The sequence below is a fragment of the Wolffia australiana genome, chromosome 14 (assembly GCF_029677425.1).
Source record: "Wolffia australiana isolate 7733 chromosome 14, ASM2967742v1".
Taxonomy (NCBI): Eukaryota; Viridiplantae; Streptophyta; class Magnoliopsida; order Alismatales; family Araceae; genus Wolffia; species Wolffia australiana.
The window spans coordinates 8,744,301-8,761,827 of record NC_135848.1 but is presented as its reverse complement, the minus strand read 5'-3'; the positions used below and the strand labels follow the sequence as shown (position 1 = coordinate 8,761,827).

Below are 17,527 nucleotides of genomic sequence, written 5' to 3'. Positions count from 1 at the left end.
TGTCTCAATGGATATTTATGGATATTTAGCCTAGTAAAGCACAATTGTCTAAGATACAACACTAGCTCATAAACTCCTCTCCAGTCCCACCAAAGACCAAATCTCATTTCTTTTAAGAAGAGACATTAGCCCAAAATTTATCCCTCTTGGGCAAAAATAAACAGATCGAGGGTGAAAAACAAAACTCTTCTCTTGGGGAGGACAAAAGGGCAATTTTCATTGAGCACAGAATTCATAACTGGGCAGCCCTATTAAACAGCACAATTTTCATAAATTCCACTATAATTAACAGGAGACCTAGACACAAAATGTATTCCTATTGAGCTAAAATAAACAAATCAAGGGTGAAAAACAAAACTCTTCTCTTGGGGAGGACAAAAGCGCATTTTTTGTTCAGCAAAGAATTCAGAACTTGGCAGCCTTATTAAACAGCACAATTGTCATAAATCCCACTCGTTTGAAGAGGAGACCTGGGAAAAAAGTTTTCCTCTTGGGCAAAAATAAACAGATCGAGGGTGAAAAACAAAACTCTTCTCTTGGGGAGGAAAAAAGGGCAATTTTCATTGAGCACAGAATTCATAACTGGGCAGACCTATTAAAAAGCACAATTGTCTTAGATAGAACACTTTCTCATAAACTCCTCTCCAGTACCACCAAAGACCAAATCCCACTTCTTTTAAGGAGAGACATTAGTCCAAAATTTATCCCTCTTGGGCAAAAATAAACAGATCAACGGTGAAAAACAAAACTCTTCTCTTGGGGAGGACAAAAGGGCAACTCTCATTGAACACAGAATTCAGAACTGGGCAGCCCTATTAAACAGCACAATCGTCTAAGATAGAACACTTTCTCATAAACTCCTCTCCAATACCACCAAAGACCAAATCCCACTTCTTTTAAGAAGAGACATTGGCCCAAAAGTTATCCCTCTTGGGCAAAAATAAACAGATCAAGGGTGAAAAACAAAACTGTTCTCTTGGGGAGGACAAAAGGGCAACTCTCATTGAACACAGAATCCAGAACTGGGCAGCCCTATTAAACAGCACAATTGCCTAAGATAGAACACTTTCTCATAAATTCCTCTCCAGTACCACCAAAGACCAAATTCCACTTCTTTTAAGAAGAGAGATTAGCCTAAAATTTATCCCTCTTAGGCTAAAATAAACAGATCAAGGGTGAAAAACAAAACTCTTCTCTTGGGGAGGACAAAAGGACATTTTTTGTTGAGCACAGAATTCAAAACTTGGCAGCTCTATTAAACAGCACAATTGCCATAAATCCCACTTCTTTTAAGAAGAGACATTAGCCCAAAATTTATCCCTCTTGGACAAAAATAAACAGATCAAGGGTGAAAAACAAAACTCTTCTCTTGGGGAGGACAAATGGGCAATTTTTATTGAGCACGGAATTCAAAGCTCATCAGCCCCTATTAAACATCACAATTGTCTATGATGGAACACTTTCTCATAAACTCCTCTCTTGTACCACCAAAGACCAAATCCCACTTCTTTTAAGAAGAGAGATTAGCCTAAAATTTATCCCTCTTGGGCAAAAATATATAGATCAAGGGTGAAAAACAAAACTCTTCTCTTGGGGAGGACATAAGCGCAATTTTAGTTCCGCACAGAATTCAGAAGTGGGCAGCCCTATTAAACAGCACAATTGTCTAAGATAGAACTTTTTCTCATAAACACCTCTCCAATACCACCAAAGACAAAATCCCACTTCTTTTAAGATGAGACATTGACCCAAAATTTTTCCCTCTTGGGCAAACATAAATAGATCAAGGGTGAAAAACAAAACTCTTCTCTTGGGGAGGACAAAAGGGCAATTTTAGTTTAGCACAGAATTCAGAACTGGGCAGCTCTAATAAGCAGCTGAATTGCCATAAATCCCACTTCTTTTAAGAGGAGACATTAGCCCAAAATTTATCCCTCTTGGGCAAAAATAAACAGATCAAGGGTGAAAAACAAGACTCTACTCTTGGGGAGGACAAAAGGGCAATTTTCATTGAGCACAGAATTCAGAGCTGGGCAGCCCCTATTAAAGCACCCAGGTGAGGAAGAACTGAATAAGACGAAGAAGAGGAAAGAAGGGGGAAGAAGAGGGCTGATGGGTTTTCCAGTTGGCTACTCGGAGCTGATGCTACCAAAAATTCTTCTTTACTTAGTTTTTTTCATGGGTCAGATCAGGCGAGTATTGGGTCGGGCTTGGGAGCCGGCGAGCGCCGCCGCTCCGCCGCCGCGGCCGGCCCGTAGCGCCGCCCGGGCGGCGGCGGCGGTGGCGGCGGTGAGAGAGATGTTGGCGGTGGCGACGGCGGAGGATCTGGCGGCGGAAGGGTGGGCGGTGCCGGAGGCTTGCGCGGTTTGCTTACACGAGATGGAGGCGGAGGACGAGGTGCGACGGCCAATGAACTGCCGCCACGTGTTCCACCGCGGCTGCCTGGAGCGGTGGGCGGAGCAAGACCGGCGGACCTGCCCGCTATGCCGCGCGCCGCTGGTCCGAGCCGGCCCGGCCGAGGTCCGTTCTGGGTTCCCTCTCTCCGACCCGGTTGATTTTCTCCCCTCGTTGAGCTGAATTAATGGAGAAAGGTGTGTTGATAGTTCTTGTGGAAATAGTGGCTAGGATTCTGCTAATTGAACTGAGAAAGAGAGATCGGAGAAATCGGGATCGACCCAGTTGATTTTTTCCTCTCGTTGAGCTGATTTAATGGAGAAAAGTATAGTGATCTTATTCCCGGGTTGATAATTTTGTGGAAATAGTTGCTACGATTGTGCTAATTGAACTGAGAAAGAGAGATCGGAGAAATCGGGATCGACCCAGTTGATTTTTTCCTCTCGTTGAGCTGATTTAATGGAGAAAGGTGTGTTGATAATTTTTTGTTGAAGTAGTTGCTAGGATTGTGCTAATTGAACTGATAAAGAGAGATCGAAGAAATCGGGATCGACCCAGTTGATTTTTTCCTCTCGTTGAGCTGATTTAATGGAGAAAAGTATAGTGGTCTTATTTCCAGAGTAATTGAGTTAACTTTGCGGGAAAGTTCTTGCCATATGAGTTTATGATAGAATTATGCTAATTGAACTGACAGAGAGGTCAGAGAAATCAGGGTCAACCAAGTTGATTTTTCCTCTCGTTGAGCTGATTTAATGAAGAAAGTTGTGTTGATCTTCTTCCCGGGTTGATAATTTTGTGGAAATAGTTGCTAGGATTATGTTAATTGAACTGACAAAGAGAGATCGGAGAAATCAGGATCGACCCAGTTGTTTTTTCCTCTGGTTGAGCTGATTTAATTGAGAAAAGTTTGTTGATCTTCCTCCCGGGTTGATAATTTTTTGGAAAAATTTGCTAGGATTGTGCTAATTGAACTGACAAAGAGAGATCGGGGAAATCAGGATCTACCCAGTTGATTTTTTCCTCTCGTTGAGCTGATTTTATGGAGAAAAGTGTATTGGTCTTCTTCCCAGGTTAATAATTGTGGAAAAAAATGCTAGGATTATGGTAATTGAACTGACAAAGAGATATCAGCGAAATCAGGATCGACGCAGTTAATTTTTTCGTCTCGTTGAGCAGATTTAATCGAGAAAAGTATATTGATCTTCTTCCCATGTTGATAATTGTGTGGAAAAAGTTGCTAGGATTATGCTAACTGAACTGACAAAGAGATCAGAGAAATCATAATCGACGCAATTGATTTTTTCCCCCTCGTTACGCTGAGTTACTGGAGAAAAGTATATTGATCTTCTTCCCTGGTTGATTGAGTTAACTTTGTGGAAAAGTTTTGGCCAGATGAGTTTGTAATAATATTATGCTAATTGAACGGACAAAGAGAATAATTAGAGAGATCAGGATCGACCCAATTGATTTTTTCCCCCCTATTAATGCCGATTTAATGGAGAAAAATATATTGATCTTCTTCCCAGGTTGATTTGATTGTTAGAATTATGCTAATTGAACTGACAATAGAGATCAAAGAAATTAGGATCAGCCCAGTTGATCTTTCCCCCCTCGTTGAGCTGATTTAATAGAGAAAAGTATATTGATCTTCATCCCGTGTTGATTGAGTTAACTTTGTGGGGAAAGTTCTGGCCGGATGATTGTTTGTTAGAACTATGCTAATTGAACTGACAAAGAGAGATCAGAGAAATTAGGATCGACCCAGTTGATCTTTTCCCCCTCGTTGAGCTTATTTAATAGAGAAAAGTATACTGATCTTCTTCCCGTGTTGATTGAATTAACTTTGTGGGGAAAGTTCTGGCAGGATGACTGTTTGTTAGGATTATGTTACTTGAAACGAAAAACAGTGATCGATCAGTAGGCCGTATCAGTATCGATCAAAATTAATTTCTTCCCCTGGTTAAATCTGATTTGATGGAGAAAAGTATATTGACCTTCTTCTCCGGTTGATCAGATAAACTTAGTACCTTAGGATCATGCAAATTGAACTTAAAACGAGCGACTGAACAGTAATCCACATTAGGATTGTCCCAGTTGATTTAATGGAGATAATGTTAATGTTAACTTCGTGGAAAGAAATCTGGCCAAACGAATTTTGGCAAGGATTATGCTAATTTAACCTATAAGAACTCGACCCGGTTGGATTTTCCTCATCGTTGAGCTGATTTAATGGAGAAAATAGTGATTTTCTTCCCGAGATTAATTAAGATAACTCTGTGGAAAAGCCCTACCCAAATGATTTTTTGCTAGGATTAAGCTAATTTAACTGGAAAGGCTCTAAACTTACCCGCCAAAAGAGAGCTGGAACAATGAGCCATATCAGGGGTGGCGTCGTCTCCGAGGGCTGAAGTCTGGTCTGAAATACGGCGTCTTGTCCTTCTCCTCGTGCCGGAACCCAAACCTGAACCGGGCAGCGCCGCCATTGCGGCCAAAATCCTCCTCCTGGTACCGGTCCACCGGCCCGGGCCGGTAGAAGAACTTGTTGGGCCACCTCCGGTTAGCGCCGTCCAGGCTCCGCTGCACGGCCCACCGCGGCGGGGGAGCCAAAGCCCGGGGCCTGCCCTGTCGTGGTTCGTCCGGCGACCGCGACCGACGCCGCCGCCAGGCTTGCGGCGACCGAGACGGTGATGGCGACCTCCACGCCGGCGAGAAGCTCCTGTCACGGCGGTAGAAAGGACTGCCGCCACGGGGCTGCCGGTGCTGCCGAATCTCCGAGCGAAACCTCTGAGGGGGGAACTCCGTGACCGGCGGGGGCGCCCCCAGGATCGTGCCGTCAGGGGCAACGACGAAGCCGTTGCTCTCCACCTTGGCTATGGATGCTGCCGCGGCGTCCCGGGGAAAGAAGCGCTCCCTCCGGACTGATCTCCCCATCTCCAAATTTTGCCTGCCACACCCCACCAAATCTGAGAAACAAAACCAGAAAATAACAAAAAGGAGAGAAAACTGGATAGAAGATCAGACCTGTTCCGATGGAAGTAAGCTCGATCGTGGGGCCGGTCTCGGGCCGGGTCAGATGATAGATTCAGACGGCGGAGAGCAGACCCGGATGCCGGCTCCTGCCCGCTGCCGTCTCCGGGGAGACGGTCCCAACCGGATAATCGGACCCTGCGGCTGATCGGCGCTGCCACCATCTCCTCCTTGTCTGTCTCCGTCACACCGACGGAGGAATTCCCGGAGTTCGGGCAGCTCTTCTCCATTCTCCATCCAGAAGCTTCGACGTCGGAATTTGGCTCGCAGTCCGGCGGCGGAGCAGGGAAATCCGTCGGGGCCTCTTCTTCCCCGATATCATCAGAGCCGTAGTCGACACATTCTTCTGTCTCGCCCTCCTCGCAGTCGTTGATTCCCCAGCCATGGATGATTGACTCCCTGAACTCGCCATCCTCGTACTGGGACGAGGACTCCTCTTCTGCAGCCGCCTCAGTCTTCTTCTCTGTCCCTTGGGGAATATGAGAAGTATTTGAAACGATACAGAGAAGATCAGCATGTCCACCTCTGCAAACACCGTTACTCTTCTCTGCCTGTGCTGCTTGTTTGCCCTGGAAACGAGATTCATCATCCTTGTACAGGGCCGAGGACTCTTCCACGTCCCGCTTGCTAGTCTTTTCCATCCCTTTGGAGTCATTAGATACCGTCGGAATGACACGAAAAAAATCAGCATGGCAATCCCTGCCCGAATGAATCGTCCTCCCTGCCTGGTCTGCTGGAGTGGCCTGAGACCAAGACTCGCCATCCTCGTGCCGGGACGAAGACTTTCCTTCCACAGCCAGCTCGGTGTTCTTCTCTATGCCTTTGATGACATCAGAAGAAAACGGAACGTTATGGAGCAGATCAGCATTTGTGGCCAAGCACAAGTCACTATTCTTCTCTTCCTGGGATGTCGTCATTATGCCCGGGGACCGAGATTTGCCATCCTCTTCTGCAGTTGCGTCAGTGTTCTCTAGTCCTCGAGGAACATGGGATATAATTGGAAGGATAAAGGGAAGATTGGTATTACTGGCCCCGCAAAAATCAGTCTTCTCCAACTGGCTTGCTGTCGTGCTCTCGGACCTCGACTCACCGTCTGAGTGGTTTTGATCAATAGCCTTGGCGCCGCTGACGGGAGAAAACCCTGCGGACTCAGAGTTGCCCCCAATCGGGACGGAATCCTCAACTTTTGGCAACTTCTCTTCGTCATGGCTGGGATATTTCCAGGCTTCCATCTCCTTGTTCAGGTCCCAATGGAGCCTGTCGTCTCGGGACGACATTCCTCGGCCCCAAACACTCTCCCCGGAGGAATTGTTATTAGTGATTACCAGCAAAGAGCTCAGCGAATCTTCAGTCAGATTAGAAGTGCTCTCAGTGTTAGTTCCATCACACTCCGTAGTAGTCGTAGCTTGGGCTCCGCTTTTATCTGTCGGGGGTAGCTCGGAATCGAGTGTGACAGTGCCACACGCTGCGGCCGCCAAGATAGAGATTCCAGAGAAATCCACGCAATCCCCAAACTTTCTCTTTATACCAGTTGAAGGGCCATTGATGTTAGCCGATGAGGCAATTGGTCTGCGGGCCTTTGATGAATTCTGCTCAGTTTTCTCTCTGATGGCCGGGCAAGGCGGTGGTGGCGGTGGCGATGGTGGCGGTGGAGATGGAGATCTGATCAGAAATCTCCTTTTCTTGATAGGGATGCTCTCAAGAACAACATCGCCAAATCTCTGTCCCAGGATGGCCACACCAACCTACAGGAATTAGAACCCATACATGAGACACGATAATGATTAAGGAGATTTTGAAAAAAAACAAATAAAATTGTATAACATGAGAAAAAGAATGCACCTTCTCAGACTCGGCGACTGCCATTTCATTGGTTATCATTGTCTCTGCTCTAACGGGATTTTTCCGACTCTCTGCCCCAGGCTTTGTCGACGGTTTCCCATCAATGATGCCAGCGAAGGATGTTCTCGCACGCCTTCCGGCTCTCGGTTTAGTCTTTGATGCCGTCTTCCAATTTAAATGAGGATCAATAAGCCCAGAGACCTCTAAACCCAAGCTGCTAATCATGTTTCCAGGTTTGATGCCACAGATCTTGCATAAATTTGAAGTCTTCTGAAACTTCAAAAGCTCTGAAATAGAGCCCGATACTCCATTACAACCACACAGATGATTCTGTGAAATTTAATTAAATCATCGATAATGGCACTTGACACAGACTCACTGATGAATTGAAAATATAAAAAGAGCAGAAAACAAACCATAGCCGATGAGGCTTCATGGCAACAAGAAGGAACTTCAGCTTTAAACCTTTGATCTACAATCTGCGACGGAAAAAAGCATGATTAAAAAAATATGAATCATTGTTTGAATATTAGAAGAAATTTACAAACACTGATGAAGATGCCGAGAAAGCAATGACAAGTGGTCGTCATTCCTGCCATCCATCATTGTCAGGATGAGGAATGAAAATGAATAAGACGATTTCGTCTTGTCAACACCTTTCATCGTCGACCTTTTATTAACCTCGTCCATATGAAGAGAGATGATAATAAGATCGTCATCTTCATTCATCTGAAAGAGGATGACGAAGATAAAGAACAAAATAGACAACGACGATGATGGTTTTTGTATGACGATAACGATTCTCGTCATCAACAGCAAACAATGCAGCCAGTAGATGACCGAGAGGGGACAGGGGGGGACAATAAGAAGCAAGTGTCAAAACATTCAGATTTCGCCACCAAAGGAAATTCCCTTTGGGCCAGAAGAATAAGTTCTAAGACCAAAAACTAAAGGCCAGAACGAGACGTTGATACCCTTCAACTAGAAGAAATTTTCAAGAAATTCGCAACAAAAGAGGCTATATGTGTTCTTAATCGCACCAAAAGAGGGTTAAAGCGCAGGGAAGACAAGGCAATGGTTCTGCAGTAGAAGGGGCCACCCAATCTCGTTGATCCATCATTTATCAAGTGATTTAATCGTTTTAAGAAGAAGAGGCAGATCCACGTACAACACACAAGAATATTTATGAATTCCTGGATGCCCTTACACTGGCAAAAAAAATTATCTCTTTTCCACTGTTCTGGCGTTTCAGAGAATGAACACGGTTTAACTTCAAAAGGAAGTCTCAGAAATTTCTCAGCGCCGTTGCTGACCCGATTCAAGAAAAAAAAGATCACGATGTGTATGAAGATAGTCAGACGGGAACACTTTCTTCACTTCCTCGAGACTTGGGCGACAGGTTTCTAAGAGAATCTTCGGCACATCCTAACAGCAAATAAACAGATGGATCCCAGATATGGAGTTCGACAGGTAAAACGAAGAAAGATTCTCGAACCTGGAAATTTATTTCCAAACACAAATCTAGGAAGTAGAGACAGAGGTTTCTCTTCCTTAACCACCATTAAGGCCGAATCCTTGAGAGCACCCTCATGCATGGAGCATCCCCGGATTTGGTTACCAAAAATCACTTTTTTCTCCTTGAAGCAAACCTCCTGCGGATCTTCAACGGGGATCAGGAAACCCTAGGCGAAGAATCTGACAAAAGCTTATAAACTCCAGAGAGATCCTGTCAACCACCATCCGTCTTCCCCCTTCCCTCCTCCAGCACACCATTCCAGATACAACCAACATCAAAAAGATGAGATCTTGGAGATCCGGCATCGCGACCTAACCAGCAGAACCCTGCCCCGCATCCCATGCCTTCCTCGCAGCCCCTCCGACAAACAGATCCCGAAGGAAAAACAACCGGAAAACGCACAACAAATCGCAAACTAGGTATTTCGGTACCTGTTTATAGAAAACTTCAATCGCCCCCTTCCCGAATCAAATCACGACCTAAATCACACAAATCGCGATCGATCCGACCTAATAGCCTCCAAACCTGCGATCATCCACTGCCTAATCCTTCGAATCACGATCGATCCAACCTAGAACTCTGCCAAATCCAGCTCCTGCCTTCTTCCCCCTTCAGCCGCGCTGCAAATCCCCCCTGTTCTTACGAGCCACACGGTCCTTCCCCCTCTTCTCGAAGCGTATTTATACCTCTTTGACTCGACCTTGCCCTCCTGATTCGCTGAATTTACAAGAAATACCACGCTTACCTGGCGCGTTTTAACCCGTTCCTCTTATGGTCCTCAAAGGGATATCTGCCGTCCATCTAATGGGCTTCCTCCAGCCTGATAAGGATCCGTATCCAATCAAATCCGTCATAAAGAGGGGATCTCTTGGGGCCCGCCTTTTCATCCTGGCCGTCCAATCTATTTCCAGAACCGCGCGATGAGATCTGGCCGTTCGTGTGAATCGATCCCTATCTCGAAGAATGTTCCGCGAATGAGGACCGTCCATTTTCTGACCCGAAATGGACGGATGAGATCTCCTCGCGATGAGGAGCAGTTCTGGGCCCACCATGAGGGCCCTCCTTGTGTGGTGGAAGAATGTTAGGTGGATAAGCATATGAATAAAATATATTTTGTATTTATCTTTGCTTTCTTTGTGTATACTAATGTTTGACTTATCATGGGTGGCGTATTGATGATGGCAAAAGGGAGGAGTATCATATCAATAGTCTAAACAATTTTTCTCAAGGCAATGTAAATCCCATTTTAAAAACTGTATGAAATAACCAAATGATGTTGATGCCTCTTTTATTTTGATAGTCTAACCTAACCAAAGAAACTGCTCTAATATAGGTGATATTGATTCACTTTTCAAAAAAAATTGCTCTACTATAGATGATATTGATTCACTATGCATGCTTCTAATTATAGTTAGGAACAATGGGTTTATAAACAGTTGCATGAATGTTTTGCTCTCTTACAGGGTTGCATCAAATACAAAGATGAATATGGCTCTGAACTTTCAAGCATTGCAATGGAAGTTGGAAGAAATTTTTTTTGGCATTTTGTTTGAATTGTGCTTCCCAAGTTATTGTAAATTTTATATGTTCTGTATTTATATGTTTCGATTAAAATAAGCTTGCGAGTGATGTTTGCAGTAGCAGAAATTATCTATCTTATCATATATTTCTTACAGGTTTATCCCTTAATGTATAAAATATGGTTTCATAATTTATAATAAGAACTTATTTGAAAACGATGTTAAGTATTCATGTGGAATTTTCCCTGCATTGTAATTGTTTTTCTAGAAACTCTATGATATTCTGCAAGTTATTAGCATCTATTTCACGTGGAAAACACTTTCCAAGTGGCAATTTAAAGTGCATTTTTAATGTATTTTAGATCTATCAGATAAATGGAGCATGTATGAGGATCACACAAGTGGATAATGGGGCCAGCAAACTAGCTATAGGATCAGTTTAAAGAGCAGGCTCCTGAGTTGGAGAATTTCCCAAAAGTTCCCTAAAAACTGGGTCAAATTAGTTGACTCGATTTATTCATAATAAGCCAAATCTGAGTTGACCCATCTTTAAATATGTGCTAATATGTTGATTACTGATATTTACATGCAATCAACATCTCCACTACTTGACCAACAATCCTTGCCAGGCAATCCACCCAACTTTCAAACATTATTCATTATGTATTCATGACAACATTTCGAAAACGTTAATTCATTGCAAGGTGTGAGTTATTTTGTTAAAAAGATTTGGCATTGTTCCTTCAACCTAAAAACAGGGCGGCGCACTAATGAAACTAGTAATTGAAGCTTCAATATTTGGCCATGTGGTAACAAAAAACCCTTGGGAATTAGACATCAACGACAAATGTTGACATGTTTCGTTGTGTCAATAAGGTTTTTAACTTGTATATAATATATAGTCAAATTATAACCATGATTTTCACTGTAAATAGCATAAAATTGGTATCTAATGCCCTTTTTCTACGTGTTAGTGACTCAAAGTTTTTTGATTCGAGTGATATTTAAATGAATTTAATTTCATGTTAATTCCCTTTCAACCATTTGGTTCCTGTAAAACTGGTTTACCACACTTCCCATCTAAAACAATTCATTTCATATGAATAAATTGCATATTTTTATTCAGACATTCATATCAAAAATTTTCATTTTCCAGGTGAAATTAGAGCGCTCAACTACTAAAGACATGTTAATCTAAGCCTAAAAAAATTATAAGTTCCCATATTATCAGATACTCTTTTGAACTATCATCTTATTTGAACTTACTATCATCGTGGAACACAACTCAATTTTTTCTTACACACGTTGAAGTACAAAAAGTACTCTTTTTTTTTTGCAATGCATCTTTTTATGGTGCAGGTGCAGGGTTAAAGTCGTGGATGTATTTATATAAACGAAGCATTGATTATGACACGGGCATGTATGAACCGGATGAGAATATTTTCCCATCATTAAAAGTAAAACCAAATAATTAAAGGACCCTGCTACACGGGCAACCGGTTGCCCCAAAGGAATCTTGGGCAACCGGGACACGTGGAAAAAAAACCACGTGTCTTGCAAGGATTGGGCATGGAAGCCCGGGAACCCCCAAACAGAATAAAAAAAATCCAGAGTTCCTCGTCCATCATCGAAACCCATCATCATCCAGCGCATAAACAAGATCAAAAAGACGAGGAACGCGATAATACACGAGCGGGCAACCGCGGCAATAGATGAGAAGACGCGGCGATAGGCTGAGAAGCGCATGGCAGCTGCCACGGGTTAAGCAGAGGGTCGGGCACTTCTACGATGTCCATGGCTTCGCCGCTGAGCTCCTGAACCGCGCGCAGAACCCGGTCCATCTGGCGCAGCCTCAGAGCCAACTCCTAGTGCCGCCGGCGCAGCCCGGCGTTCTCCCGCTCGAGCCCGGCAGCTTGGCAAGCGCACCCATCGGCTCGCGCCGCGACGCGCCGGTTCTCCTCCTCGAGTGAGCCGGCCTCCTTCACCAGCTTGTCCAAGTGCTGCTGCTTCTTAATCTTGGGCGACCGGCTCGCCGGAGTATCGCCGGAGGCTCGCCGGGAAGAGAGAGATAGAGAGAGAGAGTAAAGTTAGAAGAGAGAGGGGATTACGGGTTGCCCGGGAACCCCCAAAAACTTCCAGAGAGAGCGTATTTGGGGGTTCCCGGGCTTCCACGCCCAATCCTTACAAGACACGTGGTTTTTTTTCCACTTGTCCCGGTTGCCCAAGATTCCTTTGGGGCAACCGGTTGCCCGTGTATCTGGGCCCATAATTAAAATAAGGCATAAAACTACAAATCAAGTCACAATCATTCACGGCATATTGTTGTTCTTCTTCTTATAATCACTCAAAACACCCATCCTAAAGTATAATCGGGAAGTTAAAATATTACCCATACATGGATATATCTATTGTCCATAATATTCAGATCATTGTATTAATCTAATATCAGATATTCGGGAAATATATATCAGATGTTCGGATTCGGATACCGAACCAAAAATATCCCCCAAAATATCTCTCTAATCCTCACAAACTCATTCTCTCTCTTTCTTAGTGTCTATCTCTCTCTACTCGGCGTTGAATGAACACAGAAAACATTCTTAATGAATTATTCCGCGGCCGGAAATAACAACACACAAAACACTCAATTTTGACCGGTTTCCTCGTTGACTCCCTTCCGGTCAACGAGATTCGGCGTTGACCAGGCAGGCGGCCAACGAGACTCTCTCGCTGTGTCTATCCCTCGTTGACTCCCTGCGAGTTTGTGACGATTAGAGAGAGATAGACAGTAAGAGAGAGAGAGACTGAGTTTGTGAAGATTAGAGAGAGATAGACACTAAGAGAATGAGTTTGTGAGGATTAGAGAGAGCCATACACTAAGAGAGAGAGAGGTGAGTTTGTGACGATTAGAGAGAGATAGACACTAAGAGAGAGAGAATGAGTTTGTGAGGATTAGACAGAGGTAGACACTAAGAGAGAGAGAGAGAATGAATTTGTGAGGATTAGAGAGATAGACAGTAAGAGAGAGAGAGAGAATGATTTTTTGAGGATTAGAGAGAGACATAACTAAGAGAGAGAGAGAGGTGAGTTTGTGACGATTAGAGAGAGATAGACACTAAGATAGAGAGTGAGTTTGTGAGGATTAGAGAGAGATAGACAGAGAGAGAGAGAGAGAGAGAGAGAGAGAGAGAGAGAGAGAGAGAGAGAGAGAGAGAGAGAGAGAGAGAGAGAGAGAGAGAGAGAGAGGGAGAGAGAGAGAGAGAGAGAGAGAGAGAGAGAGAGAGAGAGAGAGAGAGAGAGAGAGAGAGAGAGAGAGAGAGAGAGAGAGAGAGAGAGAGAGCGAGAGAGAGGTGAGTTTGTGAAGTTTAGAGAGAGAGAGAGAGACTAAAAATGGACGCCATACTCAGATCATTGTATTAGTCTATATCAGATATCAGAAATTCGGGAAATCTATATCAGATATTCGGATCCGTATACCGAAACCAGAAGATATCCCCAAAATATCTCATCTCCAATTTTCTATGAATTATTCCGCGGCCGAAAATAACAGCACACAAAACACTCAATTTTGACCGGTCTCCTCGTTGAGTCCCTTCCGGTCAACGAGATTCGGCGTTGACCAGGCGGCGAGGGGGAACAAGCCCAGCTGTCCGCACGTGCGAGTCTCGCCGCTTGGAGTTGACTTCCGATCATCGGCGGGCGGCGCAGGGATCACCGTCCATTTTTCCCTGCCGACGCGATTAAAGAAGACCCCATCGATCAATTCATCAATCAATCAACCAATCGATCGATCGTCGCTCTTATCTTCTTCTCCGATGGGATCCCGGCGGCGCCGCCGCCTCTCCGCCGTGTCCGCGGCGGCGATTCTCGTCCTCCTCCGGCTCGCCGCCGCGGCCTTCGAGCCGGCCACGAACGTCCTCCTCAACTGCGGCTCGACCGACTCCGCCACGCCGCCGGACGACGGCCGCGCCTTCCTCCCCGACTCCGCCGCCGCGATTTCCGGCGACTCCGCCGCCGCCTCCGGCGGCGGCCCCGCCGCCCTCTACCGCACCGCCCGCGTGACCTCCTCCTCCTTCTCCTACGAGATCCCGATCTCCGCCGCCGGGGTTACGGTCCTCCGCCTCCACTTCTTCCCCTTCGGCGACCTCCTCTATTCCGCGATCCGCGTCTCCGCCGGCGGCGTCCTCCTCCTGGACCGCTTCTCCCCGCCGGCCGGCGGCGCGATCAAGGAATTCTTCCTCGGCCCCGGCGGCGCCGCCCTAACGGTCACCATCGCGGCGGCGGCGCCGCCGTCCCCGGCGTTCCTCAGCGCGGCGGAGGTCTTCTCCGCGCCGGCGGAGCTCCTCCGCGGCGACGGCCGCTGGTCCGGGCTGGGCCCGGCCCAGGCGCTGGAGACAGTCCACCGGGTCAACATGGGCGGTCCGCTGGTGACCCCCTTCAACGACTCGCTGTGGCGGACCTGGGTCCCCGACGGCGGCTTCCTCCTGACCCCGGCGGTCGCCGCCCGGCTCGCCACCTCCGCCGCCGTGGCCTACCCCGGCGGCGCCGCCGGGCCCACCCCCGAGGTCGCCCCCGCCGCCGTCTACGCCTCCCTCGTCCACATGAACCGCGCCGGCCTCGCCGACCCGCAGATCAACATCACGTGGCGGCTCGCCGTGGCCGGCGGCGCCGTCCACCTCGTCCGCCTCCACTTCTGCGACGTCCTCTCCAACGTCACCTCCGACCTCCTCTTCAACGCCTACCTCGACGGCAACGACTTCTCCCGCGACCTCCGTCCCGCCGACCTCGTCAACGACGTCCCCCTCGTCCCGTTCTACGTCCAGTCCGTCATCCCCGCCGCCCCCTCCGGCGCCATGCTCGTCACCGTCGGCCGCTCCCAGCGCAGCTCCCCCGCCGCCGCCGACGCCATCCTCAACGCCCTCGAAATCTTTAAACTCGTCAACGGCTCCGTCCCGTCATCCTCCTCCTCCAAAGGCCCCTCCTCCTCCGCCGCCGTCATCGGCGGCGCCACCGCCGCCGCCGCCGTCCTCCTCCTCTCCGCCGCCGCCTTCCTCCTCCTCCGGCGGCGCCGCCGCCGCCGGATCACGCCCCCGGCGGCGGACTGGTGGCCGATGTCGACCACGACCGGCGGCGCCGGCGGCGAGTCGGTGGGGCTGGTCATCCCGCTGGAGCAGGTCCGGGCGGCGACGAACGGGTTCGACGAGGGGCTCGAGGTGGGCTCGGGGGGGTTCGGGAAGGTGTACCGGGGGACGCTCGCCGACGGGACCGCGGTCGCGGTGAAGCGAGCCACCGCCGGGTCCTCTCAGGGCTACCCGGAGTTCCAAGCCGAGGTTCTTCTTCTCTCCAAGATCCGCCATCGCCACCTGGTCTCGTTGGTCGGGTACTGCGACGAGGGAGGAGAGATGATACTCGTGTACGAGTTCATGGCGGGGGGGACGCTGAAAGAGCTGCTCCACAGCGGCGCCGCGGCGGCGCCACCGTGGGCGCGGCGGCTGGAGATCTGCATCGGCGCGGCGCGCGGGGTTCACTACCTCCACACCGGCGACGCCAGGCCGATAATCCACCGCGACTTGAAGACCTCGAACATACTGCTAGACGGGGAGATGGTGGCGAAGGTATCGGATTTCGGATTGTCCCGGGTCGGGCCGGACCCGGGGGTCACCCACGTGAGTACTGCCGTGAAGGGGAGTTTCGGGTACATGGATCCGGAGTATTTTCGGACCCAGCAGCTGACCGATAAGTCGGACGTGTACTCGTTCGGGGTGGTGCTGCTGGAGGCGCTGTGCGGGCGGGCGGTGATCGAGCCAGAGCGGGCCGGGGAGGAGCTGAACCTGGCGGAGTGGGCGGTGGCGTGCCAGCGGCGCGGGGAGCTGGGCCGGGTCGTGGACCGGCGGCTCGCGGCCGAGCCGGGGGTCAGCGCGGCGTCGCTGGGGAAGTTCGCGGAGACGGCGGTGCGGTGCTTGGCCCCCTACGGCGAGGATAGACCCGCCATTGGAGACGTGCTGTGGAACTTGGAGTACTGTTTGCAGTTGCAGAGGTCGGGGGAGGCGGCGGCGGAGCGGCGGCCGTTTGAGGATAGCGCGGCGGGGCAGGACACGTTCGCGGCGGTGATGGCGGAGCGCCGCCTGGGGGAGGTGGCGGAGGAGGACGAGGCCGCCGCCATCGCCGGCGGCCGGGTCGACTCCGCCGCCGGGGACGCCTTCTCGCTGCTCTTCTCTCGCGAGGGGAGATGATTGCCCGATTATTCTTTCTTTCTTTCTCTCTTTCTTTGCCTGATATTATTGTCATTATCGTCGGTGTTATTCGCCTTCTTAGTATTGTTTTTATTGTTTGTTGAAGTGGGTTTGCAGCGAAGAGATAGAGAGTCTTGAGAAAGCGCTGGGCTCTTAAAAAGAGTGGCTTGAATTGTGTGATAGATTTGGAGTACATTTTTATAATCCGTTTGTTCTTAGGGTATGGTTGATCGTCAAACCCAAATCCGCCATTCAATTAGTACTAATGCATAACAGGGATTATAAGAGAATGTTATCACTAATAACCTTACTACCCTTGGCTATGAATTTAAATGCATCACCTTCCTTTAGTAAATCTCATCTTAAATCGAGGGCGGACGATCCCATCTTGACACTCAATCCTCTCTGTGGGTCTTTTCCTACATTTGAGATATGACTTGTTCAAATCCCCTGGTTATAGACTCTTAAGTCATAGTCAAAATGTAGTCATGCATCCATGAGATGTCCTTGGTGTCTCAGGTCAATGGATCACTTATACAACCGTGACATGAATCAACCTGATTGACATTTAGGTATAGTATCATTAAGGGAATCTTTGGATCAATTTAGTAAACTCTTTCTCCAATGAGCACCCACTATTTGTCCTCATTGTCGTCACACATATAGCCATATGATCATATATAATTATCGTATAAGTATGATCAGATAATGAACCATGTACTTAAAATGCATCAGTACCAAAGTTTATGAGCGTTTCAGATCAGACACAAACAAATAAAGAAAGTGTGACTCCAGGAGTAGAGTAAAGACAAATATGAAGACTCAAGAGCAGTGAGCAAAAGACACATCTTTAGGAATAATGCAGATTATGAACAAGGTTGTCGAAAAGATCAAGAATAAAATCAGTAATTATGATGGATATAACACTGAAGTTTGTCAAGCATTTAGGAGAAAAAAAAACAAACAAATAAAGAAGGTGCGACTTCAGGAGAGTA

The 17,527-nt window shown here is 47.7% G+C and overlaps 2 protein-coding genes and 1 pseudogene across 5 annotated transcripts; 2 read left to right on the top strand and 1 right to left on the bottom strand.

Annotated features, from left to right (window-relative positions):
* Window positions 1-2,062: 2,062 nt before the first annotated feature.
* LOC144712286 (brassinosteroid-responsive RING protein 1-like) lies at window positions 2,063-2,602 on the top strand. Its single transcript, XM_078586521.1, has one exon. The coding sequence runs from the start codon at window positions 2,113-2,115 to the stop codon at window positions 2,575-2,577; it is 465 nt and encodes a 154-aa protein (XP_078442647.1). The 5' UTR covers window positions 2,063-2,112; the 3' UTR covers window positions 2,578-2,602.
* A 2,017-nt stretch (window positions 2,603-4,619) lies between these two features.
* LOC144712285 (dentin sialophosphoprotein-like protein) lies at window positions 4,620-9,423 on the bottom strand. 4 transcript variants are annotated; one of them, XM_078586518.1, is made up of 5 exons: window positions 8,759-9,423; window positions 7,680-7,742; window positions 7,264-7,593; window positions 5,416-7,166; window positions 4,620-5,338 (listed from the first exon to the last, which is right to left on the bottom strand). In XM_078586518.1, the coding sequence occupies exons 2-5, from the start codon at window positions 7,680-7,682 to the stop codon at window positions 4,774-4,776; spliced, it is 2,649 nt and encodes an 882-aa protein (XP_078442644.1). In that variant the 5' UTR covers window positions 7,683-7,742; window positions 8,759-9,423; the 3' UTR covers window positions 4,620-4,773. The 4 variants fall into 4 exon arrangements, with proteins under 4 accessions (XP_078442644.1, XP_078442646.1, XP_078442643.1 ...); XM_078586520.1 differs by having other exon boundaries at window positions 7,264-7,550; XM_078586517.1 differs by having other exon boundaries at window positions 9,211-9,423.
* Window positions 9,424-14,062: 4,639 nt separating this feature from the next.
* Window positions 14,063-16,637, top strand: LOC144712204 (putative receptor-like protein kinase At5g24010 pseudogene; annotated as a pseudogene).
* Window positions 16,638-17,527: the final 890 nt, after the last annotated feature.